This window comes from Anomalospiza imberbis, chromosome 2, assembly GCF_031753505.1.
Source record: "Anomalospiza imberbis isolate Cuckoo-Finch-1a 21T00152 chromosome 2, ASM3175350v1, whole genome shotgun sequence".
NCBI classification, from domain to species: domain Eukaryota; kingdom Metazoa; phylum Chordata; class Aves; order Passeriformes; family Viduidae; genus Anomalospiza; species Anomalospiza imberbis.
In genome coordinates this window covers 75754734-75777788 of record NC_089682.1, presented here as the reverse complement: position 1 = coordinate 75777788, position 23055 = coordinate 75754734, and the positions used below count along the sequence as shown (strand labels likewise).

At 41.4% G+C, this 23055-nt stretch overlaps 2 protein-coding genes across 27 annotated transcripts in view; one reads left to right on the top strand and one right to left on the bottom strand.

Moving 5' to 3' along the window:
• Positions 1–15399, top strand: part of LOC137469754 (rap1 GTPase-activating protein 1-like) — a 43889-nt gene extending 28490 nt beyond the window's left edge. For 6 of the 25 annotated variants that reach the window (XM_068182834.1, XM_068182833.1, XM_068182839.1 and 3 more), the window contains 8 exons: positions 577–723; positions 1915–2018; positions 4291–4407; positions 9101–9227; positions 9316–9418; positions 12421–12506; positions 12665–12735; positions 14506–15399. In XM_068182834.1, coding sequence (XP_068038935.1) covers positions 577–723; positions 1915–2018; positions 4291–4407; positions 9101–9227; positions 9316–9418; positions 12421–12506; positions 12665–12688 — 708 coding nt within the window. In that variant the 3' untranslated portion in view covers positions 12689–12735; positions 14506–15399. Of the gene's footprint in view, positions 1–576; positions 724–1353; positions 1682–1914; positions 2019–4290; positions 4412–4734; positions 4782–6877; positions 7049–7072; positions 7846–9100; positions 9228–9315; positions 9419–12420; positions 12507–12664; positions 12826–13150; positions 13254–14505 lie in introns of those variants that run through there. The other 19 variants (XM_068182827.1, XM_068182825.1, XM_068182822.1 and 16 more) reach the window with 19 other exon arrangements.
• A 130-nt stretch (positions 15400–15529) lies between these two features.
• On the bottom strand, positions 15530–23055 carry GSTK1 (glutathione S-transferase kappa 1). 2 transcript variants are annotated; one of them, XM_068182935.1, is made up of 8 exons: positions 22903–23054; positions 22272–22353; positions 21374–21502; positions 20941–21041; positions 20498–20533; positions 17725–17841; positions 17136–17229; positions 15530–15829 (listed from the first exon to the last, which is right to left on the bottom strand). In XM_068182935.1, exons 1-8 carry the CDS (start codon positions 22966–22968, stop codon positions 15789–15791), a joined length of 666 nt encoding a protein of 221 aa, XP_068039036.1. In that variant the 5' UTR covers positions 22969–23054; the 3' UTR covers positions 15530–15788. The 2 variants fall into 2 exon arrangements, with proteins under 2 accessions (XP_068039036.1, XP_068039037.1); XM_068182936.1 differs by lacking the exon at positions 20498–20533 and having other exon boundaries at positions 22903–23055.

The following is a 23055-nucleotide window of genomic DNA, read 5'->3' as shown; positions in this document are numbered from 1 at the left end:
TTTAACCCATCCATGTCTTACACTAATTCTCCCAAAATGTCCTTTTATGACTTCTGGCAGATGCTGGGATTTGCACATCATATACACAGATGGTATTTGTAAAAGGCTGGAAAAGGCTGAGTTAAGTCAGAAAATGGCTTTTTTAAATTGCTGCAGATTTTGATATGACTGCTTTCCCATTGAAACCAGAATTTAGGTTCATATGAGACTGAACCTTACAGCCTTGAACAGGAGTTTGATTTTGTGTTTTATAGCCTGTACTGGATAGGACTGCTCCAGGTGATGCTGTTTAATCCAGTGTGCTGGGATACTGGTAGGAAACCTCTATTTATTGCAATAGGATAAGGGAAGTGAAACTAGAGAATATACTTGATGAAGAGCTCTTTCCAGAGCTCCATGAATCAGCTAGGAACAATCTAAGATGCTGCCTTCTAGGAGTTAGGATCTGTGTGGTTCTGGTGTCAGTCTGTCACAACTTCCCACTCAATCTGTGGTGCTTCTCACACTACCCTACCGTGTGCATGTCTATATGTGTATATCTGTGTTTGTCTGTTTCCCTGCCTCCCTCCTGTTCAGCGGGTGATCAGAGGCCGCAGCCAGAGCCTGGATACCATGGGGATATCCATGAGAAAGCAGCAGCCAGCCACCCTGCCCAGCCGCCCAGCTACAGCTGGCCTTGCCCTCAGCCAGAGTGTCGCCGAGGGCCCTAAGGCCATTGCTGCGGTAAGGTATTCGGGTGGGCTGTAAGAAGAGAACCCGGCATACCTTTGTAACCACTCATATATTTCCTTTCCCTATTAGTTTGTCCTCTTGTCCCACTGTGAATCTTTTTCTTGTATCATCCCATTTCACAAGTGGTGACAGCATGCGTTGCAGTCTGTTTTGTCTGTGCCCATCTCTAGCCCCAGTTCATGTGTAAACTAGAGCTGAGATTGATGCAGACTGGGAGAAGAAAGCCAAACATTATTCTAAATCAGACATCTATCTCTGATATCCTGGATTAGATCCTGTACAGTGCCATGTGTTAAAAAATGCATGCACTGTGGTTTGGCTGGAATGATACTGTATTGTCATATGGCAAGACCTGAGAACACAAGGACGCTAGAACTATTTCATTTTCTTTGATTTCACCAATCAGACTATTTTCTGTAATATAAACAGGTGCACAAGATATTCAAGGTGCTGTTTTGCTGTAAACAGAACTTGCATGTTGGGAACAAACAGCAGAATTAATAAAGTTTGGGGTGAGAAAAAGAATGAATATTTCTAGTCACTATCAAAGCCTTTCTTATTTGATAGGGATACTAAATATATGTGACCAATGAATTAAAAATCTATCGCAAATCTTTCCAGAAAAGGATCCATGTTTCTGATACTGAAAATATGGTTACCTTGGCCAAAGTGCATCCAGCTGGTTGTGGTCTGCACTAGTGATGTCAATACAGGCAAACTACAAAAAAAAACATCTCTGAGTAAGCCAAGAAGGTGCCCTTCAGTGTGAAGATTTCTTGGTGACAGTTTACTTGGTTGTATGCATTCTTTATGTCAATACAACGAAGTCACGGCGTACTAATGACTTGGGTTTGCTGCCTCCTTTGCTCCTTTAACTTCTCGTTTTCTTTGTCTTTCTGGTTCTGCCTCTCCTCTCACCATATGGGGATACCTCCCTTCCCAAACCTGTGTTCTGCCTTTGTTTCTTTATAACTCTGTTCCTTTCTTACACCACCTGTATAAGCCCTGGCTGCTCTTGCTTGCTGACAGAAAGTATTCCTTGCACAGGTGGAGCTGAGCTCTTGTATTGCAGTAAAGGAGAGGATCTGGATCCATGTTGCAAACTCTTCTCCTATGCTTTCAGCTTTCCACAGCTTTTCCTGTTTGTTCCTCTCCTTTCTGTCATGCTTTCCTTTTTTCTAGTCTTTTGCCTTGCCTGGTAGGAGCCCATCACGTACTCGAGCCAGCCGCTTCCACGGGCGACGGAGTAGTGCCATTGGCATTGAAAACATACAGGAGGAAAAGAGGTATGAGCTGTGGGGAGATGAGACAAAGAGGGTAAAAAAACCAAGAGGAGATGGGAAAAAGAACATATAAAGGCACATATAGGCAGAGGGGGAACCATCAGGAATGAGAACTAAAATGGAAATTGTTGGAATGGGAAGAAAAGGGACTGATTATCAACTGATGGAGAAATGGACAAATATCAGAAACAGACAAAATTAAAAGAGGGCATTTGGAATAGGAGAGAATCAGTATTTGAGTAAAAGTGGAGGAAATGGGTGGAGGAACATTATAGGATCACTCTTAAATATTGTGCAGTATGATCCAGGACTCTAGAGTTTCCTGTCCTTTACTCACCACTTTAGAAGCAAGTCAGATGAAAGGCTGGTATTTGGGAAGGGCTTGCTTGTTTATTTGTTTTCATGTTAAAATAATCAAATAGGCAAAACTTCTGGTAACTTAAAGGATTTATTTAAAAAAGCTTTAAGTCCAAATGACTAGTGTTTAAGTTAGATCATCTCAGAAATAATTATAATTAATGGATAATATGCTGATTCAAGGAGTGATTTGGCATATATGACAGAATTATAACCATTCAAAAGTTGTCTACTGGTCATGAGAGATTATTTAGTTAAATTATAAATTTCTCTCAGCTCTAGCTGAGACATCTTTTTAAGATTATACAGAGTCTTAAAAGCCACATGAATGCTCTGCATCTAATACGCAGTTTTCCCAGTTGCAAGAATTCCAGGAAACAGCTTAAAGACTGGGTGCAGAAGGGGGAAAGTAATCTCTAAAGTGGAAACTAGTTATTTTAGGAGGAAATTACTGCATTTTCTCTTCTTTCTTAATGAGGTGCCTATGACCTAATCTGAATAAAAATAGAACTTCTTTTGAGAAAAATTAAATCTTCAGAGGCAACTGCCCTGTAACAGTCTATGCTATTACAGTAGCCACAGCTTCTCACTACTTTAAATACTTTTGTACCTTAGGCAGCTGTGTCCTTCAATCCATTACTTTGTGTACAACAACCATTTCTATCCCCTTGAAGGATCTATAAAACTTTCCTACTACAGGGAAAATCCCTGGATTTCTTTTCTTTTTTTTTTTTCCTGCTCTTTGCTTGGAGGGATCTGATGAACTAATTGGCTTATTTAGCTTCCTTTTGCTTACTTGCAAACTTAGATGTGAGGAACAGGGACCCTTAGTCTGTATTTTCTGAAAGGCTTTTTAGGTCATTCTTGAAGGTGCAGTTTCACTAGCAACTGCTCTAAGAGTTTGTTGTTATTGAAAGCAGATGTGATACTTCCCCAATGTCCCTTTCATCTACCCAGTCCTGATTATTCCTTGTGATGATTGCTCAGATCCCTAGTGGGCCTTTCGTGGAACTGATTCAGCCCATTAATCAAATAGAAAAAGTATCAACTTTCTTTCAGTGGATTGTCTGCCAGGTTCTGCCATGAACTGGCTCGTGGAGAAGTCTGATGGGTACCAGGACTGGTGGAAAATGCACTCAGCAAGAATGAAGGAGACTGGAGCATGCTCTCTTTATGGGAACAGTGAGCTCAAAGTGTCATGTGTGACTTCACCTTGAAGCTGTAATTTAATGACATGCCGGCTTTGCTGACAGAGCTGACCTGGTCCATCCTGCTTGTTAGTTTGTTGACGGAGTTTCAGGGTTGTTTTAATTTTAGAGTTACTTTTTGTCAGGGTAATTTCCAGTCTCACAAACAATTGTATCAGCATAAGTGAGGATGTCAGAAGCTGTGATGTTAGGGGCACAGGTAGGGTCAACTGACCAAGAGACCAGAGGAAGAACTTTGTGACAAACTCTATCACTGAAGCCCTAAGAAATCCCCCGTAAATCCCTTAGTTTTCCTTTATTTAATTAAACATACGTCTCATTTCAGTTACTCACACAGACAACTTTCTTCAGAGGTATTTTGACGAGTCCTAGTAGCAATAACAGTTTTGTAACCATCATATTTACGCTCTCTATTAAATCCTGTAGCTTCTTAAGACCAGTGGAATGGGGAGGATAGAGAAAAAAGTTAAAAAATTAAAGGTGAATACTGAAAATAATTCAGGCCTTTGTATCAATTCAAAAGGAGCTTAAAGTTGGCCATTTCCAGATGTCACATCTAAGGAGTGTGCCCTTTTCAGCACAACTGTGTTTGCTTCTCTTTTACATGTATACAGGAGATACAGCTTTCTACTGTGTCTTGTAAGGGAGTGTGAGAATAGATGGTAGTTAGCTCTGGCCCTGGGGTATAGCTAGTTTCTCTTTTCTCCCAGCAGAGACACCACAGAGAGGATACAAAGGGTGTTGGATAGTCCAGGAACTTTCTTTGACCTGAAGTCTGATGGATCATCCAGTCCCAGCTCTCCAGAGTTCCCCAGCAGGAAGAGCAAGTGAGTTGAAAATCAATTTTAGTATTTGAAAGATGCTCACTGTCTCTGGTACTGACTTAAGTGTGGTGCATGTCTTGCTCTGTTGGAGGCTTTACTGAAATTGTCCACATCAGGCATTGTAGCATTTCAAAAGTTGGATGTCTGGCTGTGGCACAGTAATTCAGAGCCTGTCAGGAAGTTGGCTTTCTTAAACAGATCGTGATGAAAGATGGGACCACTTGATTTTGGTTGTATCTCTACTGTAATGTGAGCTTGCATCCAACAGGATACACAAAATCCTAGCTGTCCAATTATCCATGTTTACTCATGTGTATGTTTCCTCTGTAGTTTGCTCTGGAGTGATTTTGGAGCTTCATGGAGAAGCTTGGACAAGGGTATGTTGGGATGTTGGGTTGTGCTCAAGTTCTGCCCCTTTAAGCAGGATTCATGCCGCTGCTCCTGACCAGCGTGAACTAACCTGTCTCCAGTCTCCCCAAAGCGTTACAGCAGGATTCCAGCACGGTCCCATGTGTTGCACCTATGTTTCATTGCTAAAGCACGCCATACCACACCCAGTGGTATGTGCAAAACACTTCATGCAGTAGTCTGCAAGTTAATTCTCCAGTTTCTGGTTGTCAAAAACTGGAAAAATGCAATTTCCTGGTAGTGGAGCTTTGCTGCTGCTAAGCTGTATTGTACTGGGATGTGATCCTACCTAGAGCATTTCAGGGAAACCACATATTTACATTTCCAAGGCCCCAGAACAGCCTGTCTTTAAATCAAAGGCTGCAGCTGACTTTCTGGAACATTTTGCCATGCCTAATTTTTTTCAAGAGAAGTTGGATGAGACCTGTGGCAAGAAAGGTAGCAAGTACTTTGTATTAGGGCATTTCCCTTCCTCAGGACTGTGGAAACTCTTAAAGAAATTTCAGGAGGTGCCCTAGGACTAGGCATCTATGGTTATAGTTGCTTCAGGTGTCAAATTGCACAAGGAAGGCCCACCCTTCCAACTACACCCAATGCTCCCTAAGAATTACAAGCTGGTGACTATCTGCAGTAGTTCAGCTATCCAGTTGTATGCTGTAGGACTGCTCAGAATTTTGTCACAGCCAAGGTGCAGTGTTCTAGTTTCTGTGTATGTATTAGTTTTTGGGTTGGATGAGTGCCCAGAATTTTGGCGTGGAGGAGGATGGGAGCACATCTAGGAGATACAGACCATTTAAGGTGCTAGCTCTGGCAGCTAAGGACTAAAGGGAATGCAGGACATTGAACTGCTGATTTGTCAGCACCCCCTCATCTTCCAGCATTACCACATCATTCCACCTTCCCTTCCTCATCCTGCCTGGGGCCTTGTTAGTGAACTAGAAGTTCCTAACAGGCATGTGTGAGGGACTCTTGCTCTGATTAGATAGCTCATTACCTTGCATAATCACCAAGAATTCTGCTTCCCCCACTTCCCAACCCCCATTCTCCCTCAGCTGAGGAGGTGAGCCAGCTGCAATGGCTATTTCAAGTTGGTATCCACATGCTTTCAGACAGCAAACATAGCATGGGAGTTTACTAACAATACTTGCATGAATATTGTTTATGCACATGAGGCATGACCTGTATGATTTGTCAGTCTGTCTAGTTCTGTTCCCAGGATTCTTTTTCCAGTCATGGACTCAAAACCACTTAGGATCACCAGAAAAAAGGAAGTATTTTCATATCTGTGGTGGTTTAGCTCATTCCTGGACAGTTCATTTACAAGGTGGGATGCAGCATGGAGTTTTGCACAATTAGTGATTAGTCAGAGTTAGAGTTGTGATCTCAGAGTTAGGGACTGGCCTGTGTGCAGCCATACTCTTTGCATGACACTGGGGAGAGGGAATTAAGAACATGTAATTCCACTATGTAAAGCACACCATTTTCAGCAAGACAGTATTAGCACAATATTGCAGGAGAAGGCTGGGAGTGTACAGTCTGTCTTAGAGACAGTTTACTGGCATTCTGCTGAAATAGCCTACCTGTTGTTCATCAGCTGTGAAACCAGGATCAAGATGTAGGCATACTTCCAATGCAAAAGAGTTCTGCCTCATTCTAGAATAATTTAAGTAATCCCTATTAGATAACAGAATGGGCTATCCCTGGTAGTATGTCATCAGTCCATTCCTGGTTCTCTCTGTAGAGTCACAAGAAATTTCTGTTACCTCAGAAATGTCCAGCATGATGCTACTGGTCTTACATAATAATTTCAGATTCAAAACTTGGAATGATCGACCTTTTCACCTGTTCTACTAAAAGAAACCTGGAAATAAATACAAAGGGAACACATAAGAAATAGATTAATTATTTACAGTAGAGGTAAAGCAACATGCTGCTGAGTTTAACAGGCATTTGTACAGTGATCAGCCAGCAATCCATGAAACTGCATTTGTTCACTTGAGCTAACGGTGTCTTCTCTCCCACATACAGGGACAATTGTCCTTAGTTTTTCTGCTTTACTGTCTAGGTAGCCTTCCAAATAATCCTTCTTCTCAAGGGACAGACTCGAAAGAGTGAATGCAGCCTATGTAACCAAGTAGTAGAACTCCTGAGGATCACACGACTCTCTGGGTTGCATCTGAAAAATCAAGCACTGTACTGTGTATGTCCGTATCCTAGGAAAAGTACATGGATTTTTTGTATGTGTGTTTTCCCTCCTCAGACACATCTGAGTGGGGACATCAAGCCAATCAGGAGTGGACCGGATGCTACTCAGTCATTGGGTACCTCACTGAAGACACTGGCAAGACTTTTGGGGTGAAATCAGAGTCCTGGCTAAGAGGAGCATGAACGTACTTAGAGGACCCCAAGGACTGTGGAGAGACTGAGTGGCACCAAGTAACGCTCCACTGGCAGTTCCTGGAGCAGGAATTCTGTGAGAGGGAGATGGACAGATAGCTCCTGTTGGAGCATTTTGGCTCTGTGCCCTTCCCATTGCCAAATCAGCAGCCACTGAACCAACCTCTACTAGTGATGGGGAACAGAGGCCACCTTGAGTGCAACCCCTTCTCTTGCCTTCCTCTCCCCTCAGATGAGTGAGAATAGTTTGGCCTGCAGAAGGCAAGAGCAGAAGAACACCACCTCTGTCTCTAGTGCCTTGACACAGGTCAAGAAATGCAGTGCAGAGAACAAGGATGGACACACCTACTGAGAAGGAGATACTTTGTGGAAATCTAGATCCCACTTCACTTAGATTCATGTTATTGATTTGCTCTGCTAAGGGAGAAGCATGTTGGCCTTCATTTTCTCCAAAATATATTTCCTAATCTCTTGAGGAAATATCTTTGGCCTTTATTGGCCCTGTCTTTACTGTTCTCCTTGTTGCATGCTGGCATGTAATATGCCTGGGACTTTAGGTTTCACAACTGCTTGTAGGTCATGACTGGCCACATTTTGCAGTGTTTCTGAAGGAATAAATATATTTAGTATGTTAAAGTTGTCTTATCTTTCTTGCCTCTCTTAACTTTTTTTTTTTTTTGTTCCTTAACATTTTTAAGCACTTCATCTCTCTCTTACTAGCTGGTTTCTTATGCAGACAATGAGTATTTCACCATAAATTTGGTACTTAAATGTACAGTGCACCTTCTGCTATGTAAGTGTGTCAGCCTCATGGCCTGCTGTATCTCCTGAATGACTCTAAGCAGTGGATCCCAAATTCTCAGCTGGGAAGAGCTGGCCTTAAGGATCTTCTTTGATAGATCTGAAACATGCACCAGGCCACCTCAATGTCTGTTCCATTTGATAGAGTGGTGGTAAAGGGATCCAATACAGTTTGCTTTGAATGTCCCCTTTGAATGGCCTCAGGAGCTAAAGTTTAGTGGGACAGACCTACAGGAGTCAGTGTATTGGCAACTGGGCACATGGAAAATCACCAGGATGGGAACCCTGACCTAGGTGTGTTCCTGTCTGTAAGCAGGAGGAAGGCTCTAACTTGTCTGTGCAAGAGCTTGGCACTTGATTCTACATAGTTTTACACTGAGACATCCTGCAATAATGCAGATCTCAGTAATGTGTTTCTACCTCCCATTGCATCTTTAAACTTTCTTAGTTAACTGTTCTGTAATACTGGTTAATGTGTGTCTGCTTTCCTGCTTCCTCCTGTTACACCTGTACAGAAAACAACAGTAACAGTTTATAAGCTCTATGACATGAAAAGCATGCTTTTTATGGTCCCTTTGTTCTGCCTGGAATTTCACATAAGACAAAACATGACAGCCTGAGAGTGGCTGTGGGAATGGGTGGCCTAGACTGGACTGCACCTGCCCTTTATACTCAGTTTAGCACCTCTTCATTCTTTAGGCTCTTAAAATCCCACAATAGGGCATCTGTTGATTTTAAAGATTGTCTAGATGTATTTAATACTTAAATGCAGGTGGTTTGAGTCACTCTGCTTTATCTCTGCTTTATTACACTTAGGTCTGTGACTTAAAAATTCATTCAGACTTGTCCTTTCAATACAGTTATCCAGAATGGAGACAGAGAATTGGTGTTTCTCCTAAATGATGTAGCAACTAGAAATTAAGGTATGCATGCCAGTTCACCTGAATTCTGTTCCTAGGTGGAAAAACTAGCTGTGGAAGAATAATATATTCTTACTGTTTCTGACTGCTACATAATAAAGTTACGCCTCAAAAAGTTAAGCCTGTGTGTAACAATAAGCATGATGATGTTGAATGCTTGCATTTCACAGAATACTCAGGAGTCAGACTTCAGGATACTGTGTGATGCAGCCACTCTCACGTTCATCATCCAGTGTAAGCAGTTGTTGTAGTGGATTGAGGGAAAATGGAACATCTGAGGAAGAGGAGAATGACAGGGTGGGTGTATGATCTATAACAAACAGAGGCTACCCTCCCTGATTTTACCAGGTGCATTATTAAAACACGTCTTCTTTGCCCTCTCCAGGAGCTGACGGGCTCACTTAAGGGCCCTCCAAAACAGGATTCAATGGTTCAGAGTATGTGGCTGGATGACAGTGACTGCACACCCAGTACTTCTAGCTCACCAGGTAAAAAAGAAAGAGAAATAGAAAAAACCCTCTACTTATGCTTCTAGAAGCATAGGAGAGGTTGAGCCAAATCTTTTATATGCTGTACTTAATATTTTAGAAGCACAGGTTGATGATAGCCCAGGAAAATGGGGAGAGAATCTGCCATGCAAAGTTTAATTGGGAAAGAATAGTGCTCTACATACTGCAAAAGGAATTACAGTAGACTGTAATGAATTAAAGTATTCATGTGTTTTCTGTGGAGAGCTGTGGTTGCATTTCTGAATGCAGTCCCCATATAAACTAGATTGGATATGGGATTATAGGAGCTGCTTCCTGAACCAAGCAGTATGCTCCTGAGAAGGTGGGTAATCAGGAAGCTAACATGCACCAAGAGTTTTCTGCCAAGGTTGGGCTCTTAGTCTAGTACTTGATTAAAGCTGACATAATTGATTAAAATCAGCTTGGATCCAGTCACAGTGCAGAGGTGATTATAGCCCTTAGAAGTTCTCTTCAGTCCTGTAGCAGGGACACCTATTGCATTTCCTGCTGTGGAGCTGGATCACCTGCCCTGATCTCAGACCCTGTTTGCAGTTGTGTTTCACTTTGTTAAAATGAACTGGTTTGGATTGAAGCATTTCTTGTTGAGCATCAGCCTTAAGCTAAAATTAGGAAAAGTTTAAATCCATTTCAGTCTGTTTCTGAGAATGAGGTTGTGTAAGATTTTGGGAAAGTATGATTGAAAAGACTAAGCTTTTGAGTTTGGGAAGTCATTAGAAACTGTGAATGGCAAAACATTTAACATTTGTTGCTGGAAGACTGGAATAGGAGCATGTTGAGATGGTAAGAGATACTAGGGATTATATGTATGGCAAGGAAGAGAGTTGGTTGGAATGAACCATGAAATCTTTATAGGAATTGTGTGGAAAAGGATTGTTTGTAAAGATTACAAGGGACAGAAAGTGGAGTCAACTTACTTGGAGAATAGAGTTAGGTCTCATTCTCCACAGCTGCTGTATATGAGATATCAAGAGTGGCCATCAGATAGATCCCTGCACAAAATTGTCTGTGCCTTAGCAACAGCATTGAAGATGTGATACTGTAAGTTATTCTGCAGAGACCTCTGTTCTGTCAGATATTCCTCTTTTGTTGTGGATGCTGGAGGCAGGGATGCTTTCCATTGGCCTCTGCTGCTCTTCACAGATAGTTTCTCTGTCTGCTGACTCTTTATTGTCTTACAGTATTTAAATCATTAATATGCATCACTGAGAATAATCATTACAGAGAATGCAGTGTAAAGTTCAATGTAATTTCTAGGTTTTACAGCCCTGGGGACAGAGAGCAGTATCCTGGTGGTTTAGTTTTGCCCTTTATTGAGTTATCCAGTAAGTACTCAGCCACAGTTAATGAACTGTGTAAAATCAGACCAAACTGATTTTTTTTTTAATGGAGAAACCTAAGACAAGCACACTGTGAGTCTAGATCCTACGCTGAATAAATCCAGCATTCTTAACCCATGTACACATTCTTGGCTTCTCCAATTTGCCTTTCAGATTGAGAGAGCAAAGTTACAGGAAAAAAAAAATGTCAGCAGTCTGTGGTCATTATGCTCCCAGATCATGACATAGAGAACTGCCTTTGCCAAAATATTTTCTGCGTTGGCTTTAGAACACCAACATGTCTCATGTGACAGTGCATGTCACATGAGGCAGAGGTGACTTTCTCCCTAGCCTCAAGGGCAGGATAAAAATTTAGCTATAACTCTCCTGAATACTTAGACACTACCAGTTGTGTTAGATCTGTTTTTATTTAGTTACTTGGCCTATTGGGCCACTTTCTACAATAAACATACATCATAGTTGAATTTCAGCATAGTGGAACTGGGATATATACAAAATAGAGAAGAACCCTCATATTGTAAATTCATGTTGTTTAAAACCACAGTTTAGCAGCACTTGGCAGTGATTCACCAGTTTTGCTTTTAAATCTCTGTTTTAAATTACATAATTACACTGGGAAAGGGGATAATCTGCCTTGGAAAAAATGCTGAAAAAATAGTTGCATCTTATCTGTTTCATAGAAAATACTGGTGTGATCACATGTAAGTTAAAAAAAATAAAAAGAAATAAATGTTCCTGGGAAAAGCATCTTAGCTTACCATCTTACTGCAGGAATCCCTCATTAGCTTTCTTCACTTTCCTGATTGAATGGTGGTTAGATATGCCATCAGAGGTATTCACCTGCCCATTCTACCCCTTAGCACATTCCACACTAACATCAACTCTTTAATTCAAACTCTTTCCATTTTTCCTCTGATTTAAAGAAAAGATTTAATATTTTATAATACAGACTTATTTTGTGTTGCAGCTATGCATAAACTCCCACAAACTGTATTGGTTGGAAATTACCACATTTAGCGATTTTAACCATAGAATGGATAGAATGGAGGATCATCTAAGAGTAGATGTAGAATAGTTTAGGAAGGCTGTTATGTTAAAGACATCTTACTCATATTTGAGAAATATGTATGGTGAATATAAGCTGATTACAGAAAGCAAAAGAATGCTTTTAATTTGTGAATTTTGCAAGCATTTAATCCCTAGTTTTGCTATGGTGTTGATATGTGATGAGAGGCAAATTCCTTAAACCCTGAGGTCAGATGTGGGAATCTCAAGGGAGGGGTCAGAGGGAGAAGGAAGAAAAACACTGTGAGAGCGTAAGATTAGAGTCTGCTTCACAAGTGTGTATCCTTGGGAATAAGGCATTCAGATTGTCTGGAACCAGTGGCTGATGACTATTTTTTTAATGAAATGAAAGCAGTCACTTTCCTCACGTTTCGAGCTGGAATAAGAAACAGGTGAAGGTAACACTAGTCAATTTGGGCATAGGTACATTCCTTTCACTCTTACCTGTGGATGGGCCACAGATCTGTGAAAACTTTGGGATAAAACCAGCTATGTGTGCAGCTCCTGGGACACCCTCTTGATTATTTTTGTATTGTTCTGTGCTTGGTTCCCTTCTAGGAAGCAGGTTGCTTCCTTCCAGCAGTGTTGCTGGCTCCACTGGAAAAGGAAAAGGCAGCAAAGCAGAGGCTCAGCACCATAATCCAGTAAGTGCTTTAATAAAATGTTTACTTCTTGCTTGCACAGAGATAAGGATGGGAGAAAAGAGAGAGGCTTGATTTAGGAGGCGATGCTTGCTGAAAGGACAGTAGGGCAGTAGGAAGGCGCTTGCAGGGGGAGGTTAAAGCGGTGCCTTGTTCTGCAGGCCTCCATTTTGTGCTGTGTGTGATGTCAGCGCTGGAACACTGTCTGCCGCAAGCAGGGTGAGGAGCACAGGTAATGGACACCGGGGGAGGAGAGCCACGGGCCCCAGGCCATCCCTGCCTCACTGAGACAGTGCAGCAAGTGCTGTACAGCTTCTCAGGAAACAGTCCTTTACCTTCCTCCCCAAGCAATCTTCCATGGCCAGCAACTCTGGCCTGTCTGATTTACCTAAGCACTCCCTTTCTTGGCTGCCTCCTCCCTCTCAGGGTAACAGCATTTCCCATTGAGATTCTGTTCTCTGCCCTAATCTAGGCACACTTTCTTTCTCTTGTGTTTCATTGTTGAGTTTCCTTTGCTCAGATACAACCTACCTTTCTGTGTGCCTAACCTCTGCTTTTTATAATAGTTTCATTGCTTCACAGAACTCCTTTTTGTTGCTCATTTTCTGATGTTGTGCCTATCTGTACACTTGCTTAATTGCTTTCAGCCTAGCATTGGTGGGACCTACTTGTCCATGTCAGTTTCACATTTCCAGACATGGGAAGCAGGACTTGATTTCCTAGTGAGGTCTGTAATAGAGCAAAGGGAAACAGCTTTAGGATTGTTCCCTGACAGTTTTGCCTGTGTTGTTGAAAGTCTTGTTACTCAATGTCCCTTTCCTTGCCCAGTATCTTCTCTAGCCTGACATCTAAATAGCTGCCTTGAAGGTGGTGGGGATGTGAGGCTCTTAGGAACTCGACTGAGTAACTGAATAGAAGAGATATCATCTTTATGGAAGATAATTCTTTCAGCCATTCCTAAATACTCCTAAATAGCTGGTAGTTCTTATTGTTGCTGTTCAGAGCCTCAGTGCTCAAGTTTTAGCTGCCCTGCCACCTTGTGGCACTCAGAGCAGCCAGGTGAACAGTTCATCTCCATGTGGTGGTGGCCACTGGTGCCACAGCAGATCAGAGAAAGGAGCTGGTACTCGCCACTGAGGCTGCTTCAGTGTGTGCTACAACAGAGATAAGAACTGAGCATGACAGTACAGCTGCCAGCCACTGTTTACTGGGGTCATCCCCAGAGTGTTTGCCAAGAGTTTGTACTCACAGCACAGCTCTGTAACACCGGAGCAAGGCTATCTAAATGAGGGGCAGAACTCCCTCAAAGTTCTGCTCCCAAACAGGCAAATTTTGCTCAAAATAGGTACAGAGTCAGAATTGCAACAATCTGCAAACTCACTGATACAAAGGCAAAGGCTGTGGTTTTGCATTTACTGGTGGCTATTACAGGCAATAAACAATGTATCTCAGTAGTACTTAAGTATGATTTTAGTACCTAAGGTATTGAGCATTTAATTTCCACTGATTTGAAGTAGGTCAAAGATCATTTAAGATAATTTTGTGAAATATATTGCAGTTTGTAGGATCCATGTCCGTGGGATCTTTTGGTCCATCTGCCAAATCAGCAACATTCTGCCACAAAGGCTGGTTATTTTTCAGTTGATCTGGTTCAAAGAACAAAGTTTCATGAGACTCCGCTTTTCACTGTGAGACTATTTCCAGATGTTCTTTGAATTCTCACCAGCTCCTTACCAGAGTTCATTATTTCCATAAAAGGGCATTTTACCCACTCCTGAGACAGCACTACTGGCTTAAAGTGATGTTTTAGTCATTCCATTTTATCACAACCTCTGAATCAGTTTGATAGCACAGATTGGAGACTAGCAAGTTTCAGGGGAGAAATGGTAAAAAAATTCTGTAACATGGCTGCAAGGGACTCAAAGAAACCTATGGAACCCACATCCATGGTAACCTCCTTGTCATTCTAACTCCTCTTATCTCTCACAAAGATTTCCTTCAGTTCCAGGTTGGATTTGCCCAAAGACTAATGGGTGCACTGATAAAAAGGAGAAAGGAGTCCTCCAATCCTAGGGTATTTCCTGAAGAGCTGAAAGAAATAGAAATTGTGGATGGGGGAACAAATAATACTCCCACAACACTTAGAGCTGTAAGAACAAGAAGGATACAGACTTTTTTTCTGATGCTTTGTTCTAGGATTTGCTGTTCAAGTGAAAATACATGAATATATTTTACCTTAAAAAGACAAAAAAGGGAATTCCAGTTGCTGCTGTTTCATTCGGTGATGCATCAGAGAGTGTGGAATCATGGAGAAATCAAACTTCATATAAATAAAATTTCTGTGTGTCATTCTAATTCAGCCAATACAGGGCTGAACTCAAAGTGTTTCCATGTGAAGTTTCTTATTTTAATTGTTTGCATACCTTTCCCTCTGCAGACTACATGATTGGAAGTCCCTCACAGCCATATCCAAATCACCTTTGAATAGGCAGAAATTAGGGCATCCTTGAGGAAGCAAAAGAGAGTCTACTTCAGTTACCAACTGAACCTACATTGGTGTTCACATCCGTTCTCCAAAGACATTCCTGTAAAACTTGCATTAGTTAAAAACCCCTGCAAGGTTTGGGGTTGGTGCCCACGAATGCACGTGTGTGGTGATCTCCTCAAATATCAGTGACTGCAGAGCAAGGTGTATCAAATATTGTCCAGGATGGGGACAATTGCTTTTAAAATACTTGATTCGTTCCCTATACTCTTCTTTGGGCTGTAATTTTGTGTCCTTCCCAGCTGCCATGATGCAAAGTAAAAGGAAGCATTAATATCTTGGCCTGTGTTTCTTATGTCTATGTAGTACACTGGACTTAAAATAAAAGGAGAATGTGGCCAGTTTCTCTTAGGTTTTGTGTGTGTGTGTTTATAAAGGACAAGCTGGAAGACATGAGAAACCCAGAGATTGCAGTCCAGTAACTACATAATCCTGATGTTTTTAGGGTAAAGGAAAGAAAACCAGCCAGGGAAGAAGAATGTTCACTCTGCAAGAAGTTAAATCTTTAATGTTAATCTTTGATCTGTTGAAAGAAAGGAAGCACATTTGTATTGGTAAACACCTCACCAGGCTGGTAATACTGGCAAACCTTGGTATTTTTCAAAATTAAAGATGAGACCAAGCAGTAAAGTTAACTGTTAAGGATGAGAAAGCCATCTCTCCATAAAATTGAATACATTCAGATAATCACCGAAGATTGACATATATATTTTCCTTCCTATATATTTCCCCAGGACTTTTCACAGCTTGGGGCTTGGAACTGGTCCCAGCCATTTTTCACCTACAAGACAAACCAGCACAAAAGAGATATGTTAAAATTTAATGCATACAAGTAATTGGCCCGTCATTTTTCTGCAGCAAGATTACTGTTCCTACTCTTGTGAAGGGTAACTACTGGTGATGGAATACAGATTTATATCTTGTTTGGTGTGCTACAGCCAGCTGCATAAATATTTCACTGTCTAGTCACAACTGAAACTGTTCAGAAGAATTATTTTCTTCCATTACAGATGAGACATGCTGCAGGTTGGGGGTATTCCATATGAGGGAGAAATCAGTTCTCTTTAGGACTTTTTGGGGGGAGGGGGGCTGGGGGTTAAAAAAAGCAAAAAACGGGTGCAAGGCTGCGGAGTCAGAGAATCAGAAAGAAAATCTGATTAAGTCCTTGGAGATGAGTCTAGAAACCAGGCCACAACATTCCAGTCAGTATTAGTGACTACTGTAGTGGGTGTTGGGTACTCTTCTTCCTCACTCTCATGTCCGTCAAGAATATTTTCTAGAATCAGAAACTCATCCAGAAGACTAAAAAACCAAAAAACTCAAAAAATTTCCCTTCTGCTTAAGCCTATGACTAATACTAATTTGCATTAATTCTTTCTGCTGAGTGTTTTCCAAAAATGGATGAGCTAATTATGTGCATAATTCTTTCTAGAGACACTCTCTCAAAGCGCCAAATCTTGAGATGCCCTCTAATTCATAAAAACAGGTGGCTTTAGTTTTATTATTTATCACAACCTACTTAAATCTCTTAATGAATTTAAAGTGTGTATTCTGTTATTAGAAAAATGAAAAGAAGGATGGTCAATACATGAACAACTTTTAAACAGCTGTGTAGGTAGACACGAGTTATGGATTGGGGAGCTGTAATAATATGCTTTTACTAAGAAGGAACAGATATAAAATGATAATGTTAGAACGACAGGAAAAAAAAAATAGAAAAAAGCATTACCAGCCATAGTCATAATCTTAGCCAAGGCCTACTGTCCAGTACCAAAAGGTTCCATATGAATATTTTGAGAACTAAAGAGTTTCAGTAGTACTTTGAGAATGGCACATGGAACACAAAGCCTTGAAACACACCACAAGAGGATGGAGTACTCAAGTTACTTCTGGTTTGGAAAAGGATCATTTGGCCATTTAAAGTGTACTGAGACAGATTTCAGGCAGCAGTTTCATTCCAGGAGAAGGATAACCAACATTATTTAACATTTGAAAGCCTTGAAGAGTGTTTTACTCAGCTGCATTACGTATTTTGTTCCAAGAGGGTGAAAGCATGAAACCAAAGTGATGCAATGAGGTAGACTCACCTATAATGCTGCCTAGCAGCTCTAAACGATCAGAGCCAAAAAACAGATGGGGTTCTCCATCATAATGTGCCACAACAGCAGGCATCCCAAATGCCTATTGACAACATGGAGATGAAACAGAGAATGTTATAGTGGGAGAATTTCTTGCAGTCATGTCATCAATCTTCAGGAATAGATCCCAACAACTTTTACTTTTTTTTCTCCCCTTTTTTTTACCTTCTTCGTTCTTAAAGATAAGCCTAATGAAGCCATCTGAAAGTAGGTGACTCTCCAGAGCCTGTGCGCCCCTTTTGAAGGAGCATAAAAACAACCTGATTAATCCACAGTTCTATTTCCAGTAGCAATAAATACTGTCTCTCAGTACTGTTCCTGTCCTTGCTGTCCAGCTGGAATGAGTGGGTCAACCTTATTTTCCCAGATGACAGTGAGATAAACTACCAACAACAGTGAGGTGGCTTTCACACACTGGAAAACAAGGAGTCTATATAGTGCTTTCTAATCATCACCCTCATTGTTCCCTGCTTCCCTGTATTCTTCAGAGGGAAGGAATGCACAGCTGTGAAGCCCAGTGCTATTGGAAGCATCTCACCCCATATTTCAGCGCTTCAGCTGTTGTGTCTTTCAGTCGGTCCTTCACTGTAGGGGATGAAATCATTTCAAGTGCCTTTTGGGAGAGCTCTGCTGAGAGCCCAGCCTGTCGGGCAACCTGTGAAAAGATGATATAATTAAGAATACTCTAAAAGTAAACATTCTAATTCCAATCCTAGTCTAATCAATTTAATCTTCAGGATTATCACCTAAGGTCTATTGACGAAAAAATTTCAAAATATTCTTGAAACACTTGCACAACTGTCTTGCTGTATTCCCAACCTATTCATCATTTAACAATTCTCAGATACAAAGTAGAAGAGACATTTTAAATCTTCCAAGCCCCAAATCTGCACTTTTTTTTCCCCAGGAGTTCCTAAACTGAAGGAAAAAAAAGAACCTTTGATGTAACGACTCATCAGATAACTTACAAAAAAACCTCAAACTGGTAATTATGAAAAATAAAATCTCACCGTACAAGCCTACCAAGACGGAAACAGTTTGTGTGACAAATGTGGCCACATGAGATCTGTAAGTGACACAGCGTGAAAGACACTAAATCACAGAGGTGAAACAGTTGCTGGTGTTACTGCTGGATCTTTTTCACCTCCCCTCAGCCTCTGCCACACAGGAATGAGACAAAGTAGCCAAACTTAAACATCCAATGTTTGTCAGGTAACAATGAGAAGAATTCTTTGAATAAAGTATTTCACCAAAAAAAAAAAAAAAAGAAAAAAAGAAAAAAAGGCAAAAAAATAAAAAAGATAAAGAAATGCAATATTGCACAAGAACAAATAACCCTGCACATGCAGGTGTTAATGACTCTTGCAATTTTTTTTTTTTTTTTGGTTAGCACCCACATTTTCATGGGAAATGAGGAGCTCTTTCGGACTATGCTTGAACAGGAGTTTAAATAAGTGTAGCACTGGACTAGAACAAAATGCTTGGTATCCACAGTGTTTAGACTGCAATATTTACACTGTGACATAGTATCTGGTCCTCACCATTTCAGGACAGAAAGAGGATTTAAGTGGACTGGGGCAGAATTCAGACCACACATTGCTGATACAGCAATTTATGTGAAGCTGCTTTTGATTAACTAAAGAAGTAAAAGAATACTAAGGAATTATTATCAAGTTTCAAAAGTACCCATTTTTCTGACTGATGTGTAAAATAAATCCACCTGTAAAGACTCAGATGATTGGCTGGGACCTCTCAGCCACCTTTGGATGACAAATTTCCAGGAAAGTCTAGTACTTGTAGCTGGAGTGAATGAAGACAGACACAAGCAGACAAGGGGACACCTCCCTCTCTGCACTGATAAATGGGGGATACTCATCGACTGCTAAACTGTAAATACATTAGAGATTGTTCTGAGAATTGTGGCACTGAATTTCTGCATGTCCTTGCTTTGTTTAAATAATGATGGATTCAGAGACTATGTGACAACGTTCTGTGTATATTTATGTACAGGGTCTAGCTGGAATGGAGCTACTTTGCTTCACAGCAGCTCCTATGGTTTTGTGTTTCAGATCTGTGATTGATACAATGCTGATAACAGCCTAATTATTTTAGCTATTGATGAATGGTGTTTGCACAGTGTGGAGGCACTTTCTGGTTCTCACTCTCCCCCCACAGTGAATAAACTGGGGCTTCACCAGAGGCTGGGAGATGATCTGAACTAACCCAAGAGACAGACCATGCCATATGCCATGCTCAGCAGTAATTGATGAAGAGGGCGTTTAGGCAGGTTAATGTTTTACTTGGGAACTGGCTGAGAATCAGTCTACATGTAGGTGGTTCTTTGTTTTCTTTCACTCTGCTTCCACTTCTCTTTTGCTTATTAAGTAATTTTATCTCAAACCACAAGTTTTCTGGCTTTTATTCTTCTTTTCCTCTCCCCTTGTTCTCCTGGGCAGTGGGAGGAAGCAAGTGAGCACCTTTGTGGTGCTTGGCTGCCTACCAGTTTAAAAGTACCACTTTAATTATATCTTTAGCTATAAAGATAATTAATTAATTAAATTATATATTTAAATAAAGTATAACTTTAATTATATCCTTCAAATCTTGCTTCTTAAAAAGGTGAAGTGCAAACCTTTACTGAAATTTTGGTAAAAAAGCTACACTAAGATGAAGCTGAAGAGCAAGGACTAGACTTGGGGGGGAACAGCAAGACTGCAAGCTTCAGATTTCAACTAGGTATGTTGGATAGGAGAGACTAGTCATGAACAACTCCTCTCTTTTCTTCATATTCCAAGAACTTATAAAATAATGAAGAAATGGGAGATTTAAGAGGATCTACTAGTATACTAACTTAGATGCCATAACAGCTTTTACTGTAATAAACAAAATTGAAACAGCAAAAGAAAATAAATCAAGAGTATAATTTCCAGGTATCGAAAAGGGCAATATAGCATTAAGCTTAATAGAAAACCTGACTGCATCACTCTAAGGAAAGTCACCTTCCCCGAGTGTTGCATTACACCTGAACATTTCATATAGCAGCAATGCCTCAATGCATTCTGCAGAAACTATTTATACTTTCATGACTGTTAATGAAACAGTATCAACAGGTAACTCATTGTCAAGCCTGGGTATCTTGCCATATGAATTAACAAAAAAAAGTGTATTCTGGTTCTGAGTGTTATGTAAAACATGACAAGAAAAAAAAATCCAAACAGAGTTGCAAGGGAATTTAAATCCATTTTTTCCAAAGTCCTCAATAATAATATCTATCAGAAATGCAGAAGCACCAAGATAAAGGAGACACTTACAGCCAATATGTTCTCTGGCTGACTGATGTCTTCATGCTAGTAAAAGAATAAAATAAGTAAATCAGTATTTAAGAAACAAAAGCACGGCTCTGGATTTAAAAGCAAGTTTTCTCAGAAAACAAAAATAAAGCCAATACTAGTTGCTGGAGAAATTATCTCAGAAAAGGTCTTAAGTCACCTAATCTAGGAATGTATTAAAATGTTTTCTGATATGAACCAGTGACCCATTGCTCCAGCCTGTTGGACCCACCATATACACCTAAGAGAAGGCAAATTAAGCTGATTGTAAGCTTGTGGCTTCTGAACCACTCTGACCTTAAGTTCCTGCTATGACTTTTCATTAAAAGACATTTTCTTCCTCTTGTTGGAATTTCACATTTGAATGATGTGGGACAGGAAGGGTGACAGAAAGGGTCAAGAAGTTGGCTGCATAAAATACTGACCTGTGACCAAAACCGCATCCAGAACTCCCTAGACAAGGGTTCCAGGTACTGTGGGTTTGTCATGTCAATGGCTGTGATAAAGCGCATGGCCGTCAGACTGCCTGGATTCGTGGGGAGACACAGGAACACTCAGACAAGGCACAGCATCAGGAGCAGGTGTGGTCTGCATGACTGCTAAGAACAGTGTGATCTCCCCTGCAACAGTCCCGAGAAACCCACAGTCTGTACAGTAAAGCTCATGTTGATCCAGTTATCTCCCATGCTAGTACCATTCACAGCCATATTTCTCCAGGAATTTTTCTCATGGCTACGAATGCACAGACTTCATGCTGCTCACAGGTTCAGGAAAAGGCTGCACACAGGGAATTCACGTTCACCTTTACTGGTAGGAACTGGAACTGTAGGGATGAGAAATACCAGCTAAAACTCTTACTTGTGCCCATGATGTGCTGGAAGGCATCTGGGGACATGCGTACAGGCACCTGGTAGTATTTTGCCATCCTTTTCATATCCTTCAGCATGTATTCCCCTCGCTTTGGTAACATTGCTGGTGGCTTGTTACCTTTTAGGAAAAAGTTCTGTTGAGATTTCCAGCTGTATTATAATAACACTGAACAAACCAACACTGGACAAATTATGCCTCATACGTACATATACCTAAGGAAGAGTATAATTTCATAGTATAATTTCATGTTGGCTTACTGAAACATACTTGGCTTTTCCAAAGATAATGCTAGGATTTAAACATGGTTTATTTCAGTTTTGCACAGATAAAACCTTTAGGATAGCTGAATCAGTTTTAAACCAAGGTACAAATGTCCTAGCAGGGATTTATGTTGATTTGGACAGATGACTTTTAAGCTAGACAACTCTTAATGTATGGGTAAACCGATGTAAAGACTTGTTAATTCATGATTTATGTGTTTTAAGTCTTGGTGATCTATTTAACACCATGAGTTCTGTTTCAGGACATACTTGTATCTTTCCTGCATATTACAAAGTGCAAGTGGTCCACAAATTAATTCTGCCTTAAAATCTAACTCTAGGAAAACACTCCATGTCAAGTTATTATTATTTATTTTATTGTACTTTAGAACAGATGGACTTTGGCACAGACTGTCTGTGTAGTTGCAACAGTGTGAAATTCCTTATGACTAATTTCTCAATCCCTTAGGGGCTCAACAATCCTATAGTTAATCTGTTACTGGTGCCACAGCTTAGTTCAGAGCTGGCTCTGCGTGGGCTCTACACACACCCAGGGCTTGCACACTAAGTGCTTTGCTAGTGAAGAAGGTATCTCCCTGCAGAGCTCATCTCCCTGTATTCCATACCAGTTTGTTGCATTATGCCACCAAGGAAAGCTGGACGGAAGCGCAGGTCAATATTCCAGATGTGCCGGTACCGGCAGAGCGCCTGCAACGGGAAGGAGTAGTGAGGGATTCACAGTCAGAGATGTCTGCAGAGCTGTGTGCAGCTAAGGCAGTAGATACTACAAATAAATCCTTTCCTACTGTATTAGGGCTAGTCGTAAAGCCTTTCCTGGATGCTGCCAGGCAACAAAACGGAGGGGTCTCTATTCCTGTCACGACTATCCAAGTCTAAGCAGGGGTAAGTAGGGGAAAGGTCAGGCTCATGTCATGATCAGGACACCTGCACTTCATAAATAGGGAAGCTACCCCCGAAGCAAATTGTTCAGCACTAACTCCTGCACTGCCGTCTGGCTCGGACACGCTTCCCTGCCGTCCCTGGATTTCAACACGCGAGGGAGAAGCCCAGACACCCCTCAGAGGTGAGAGAAAAATTAACTTCGGAGCGCAAAGAGCGCTGCCTGCAGCCAGCCGGCCGAGCTGCCCGTGAGCAGCTCTTCGAGGGGGAGGCGGCGGCGGGACCGGCCGGGCGCCAGAGCCGCTCCGGCACCGCAGAGAGCCGGGAAGGACCTCCCTTCCTCTGCCGACCCCTCACCTCAAACGCCAGCCAGGAGTACGGGGAGATCACATCGTAAAACAGCTCCACGAGCGTCCGGCCCATCCCGGCCCCGTGCCGTGCCGTGCGCCGCTCCGCAGCGTCCGGCGGCCGCAGCACCGCCCCGGGCAGGGCGCGGCGGCGGGGCGGCCC

Bases quoted from the DNA above. Each gene is read 5' to 3' on its own strand.
- GSTK1 (XM_068182935.1), bottom strand. From the start codon at position 22,968: ATGGGCCGGACGCTCGTGGAGCTGTTTTACGATGTGATCTCCCCGTAC. The intron at 20,534-20,940 runs GTCAGTATTTTA...TTCTTTTACTAG, and splicing joins GGATGCGGTTTTGGTCACAG to CATGAAGACATCAGTCAGCC. The intron at 17,230-17,724 runs GTGAGATGCTTC...TGTTGTCAATAG, and splicing joins CTGAAGCGCTGAAATATGGG to GCATTTGGGATGCCTGCTGT.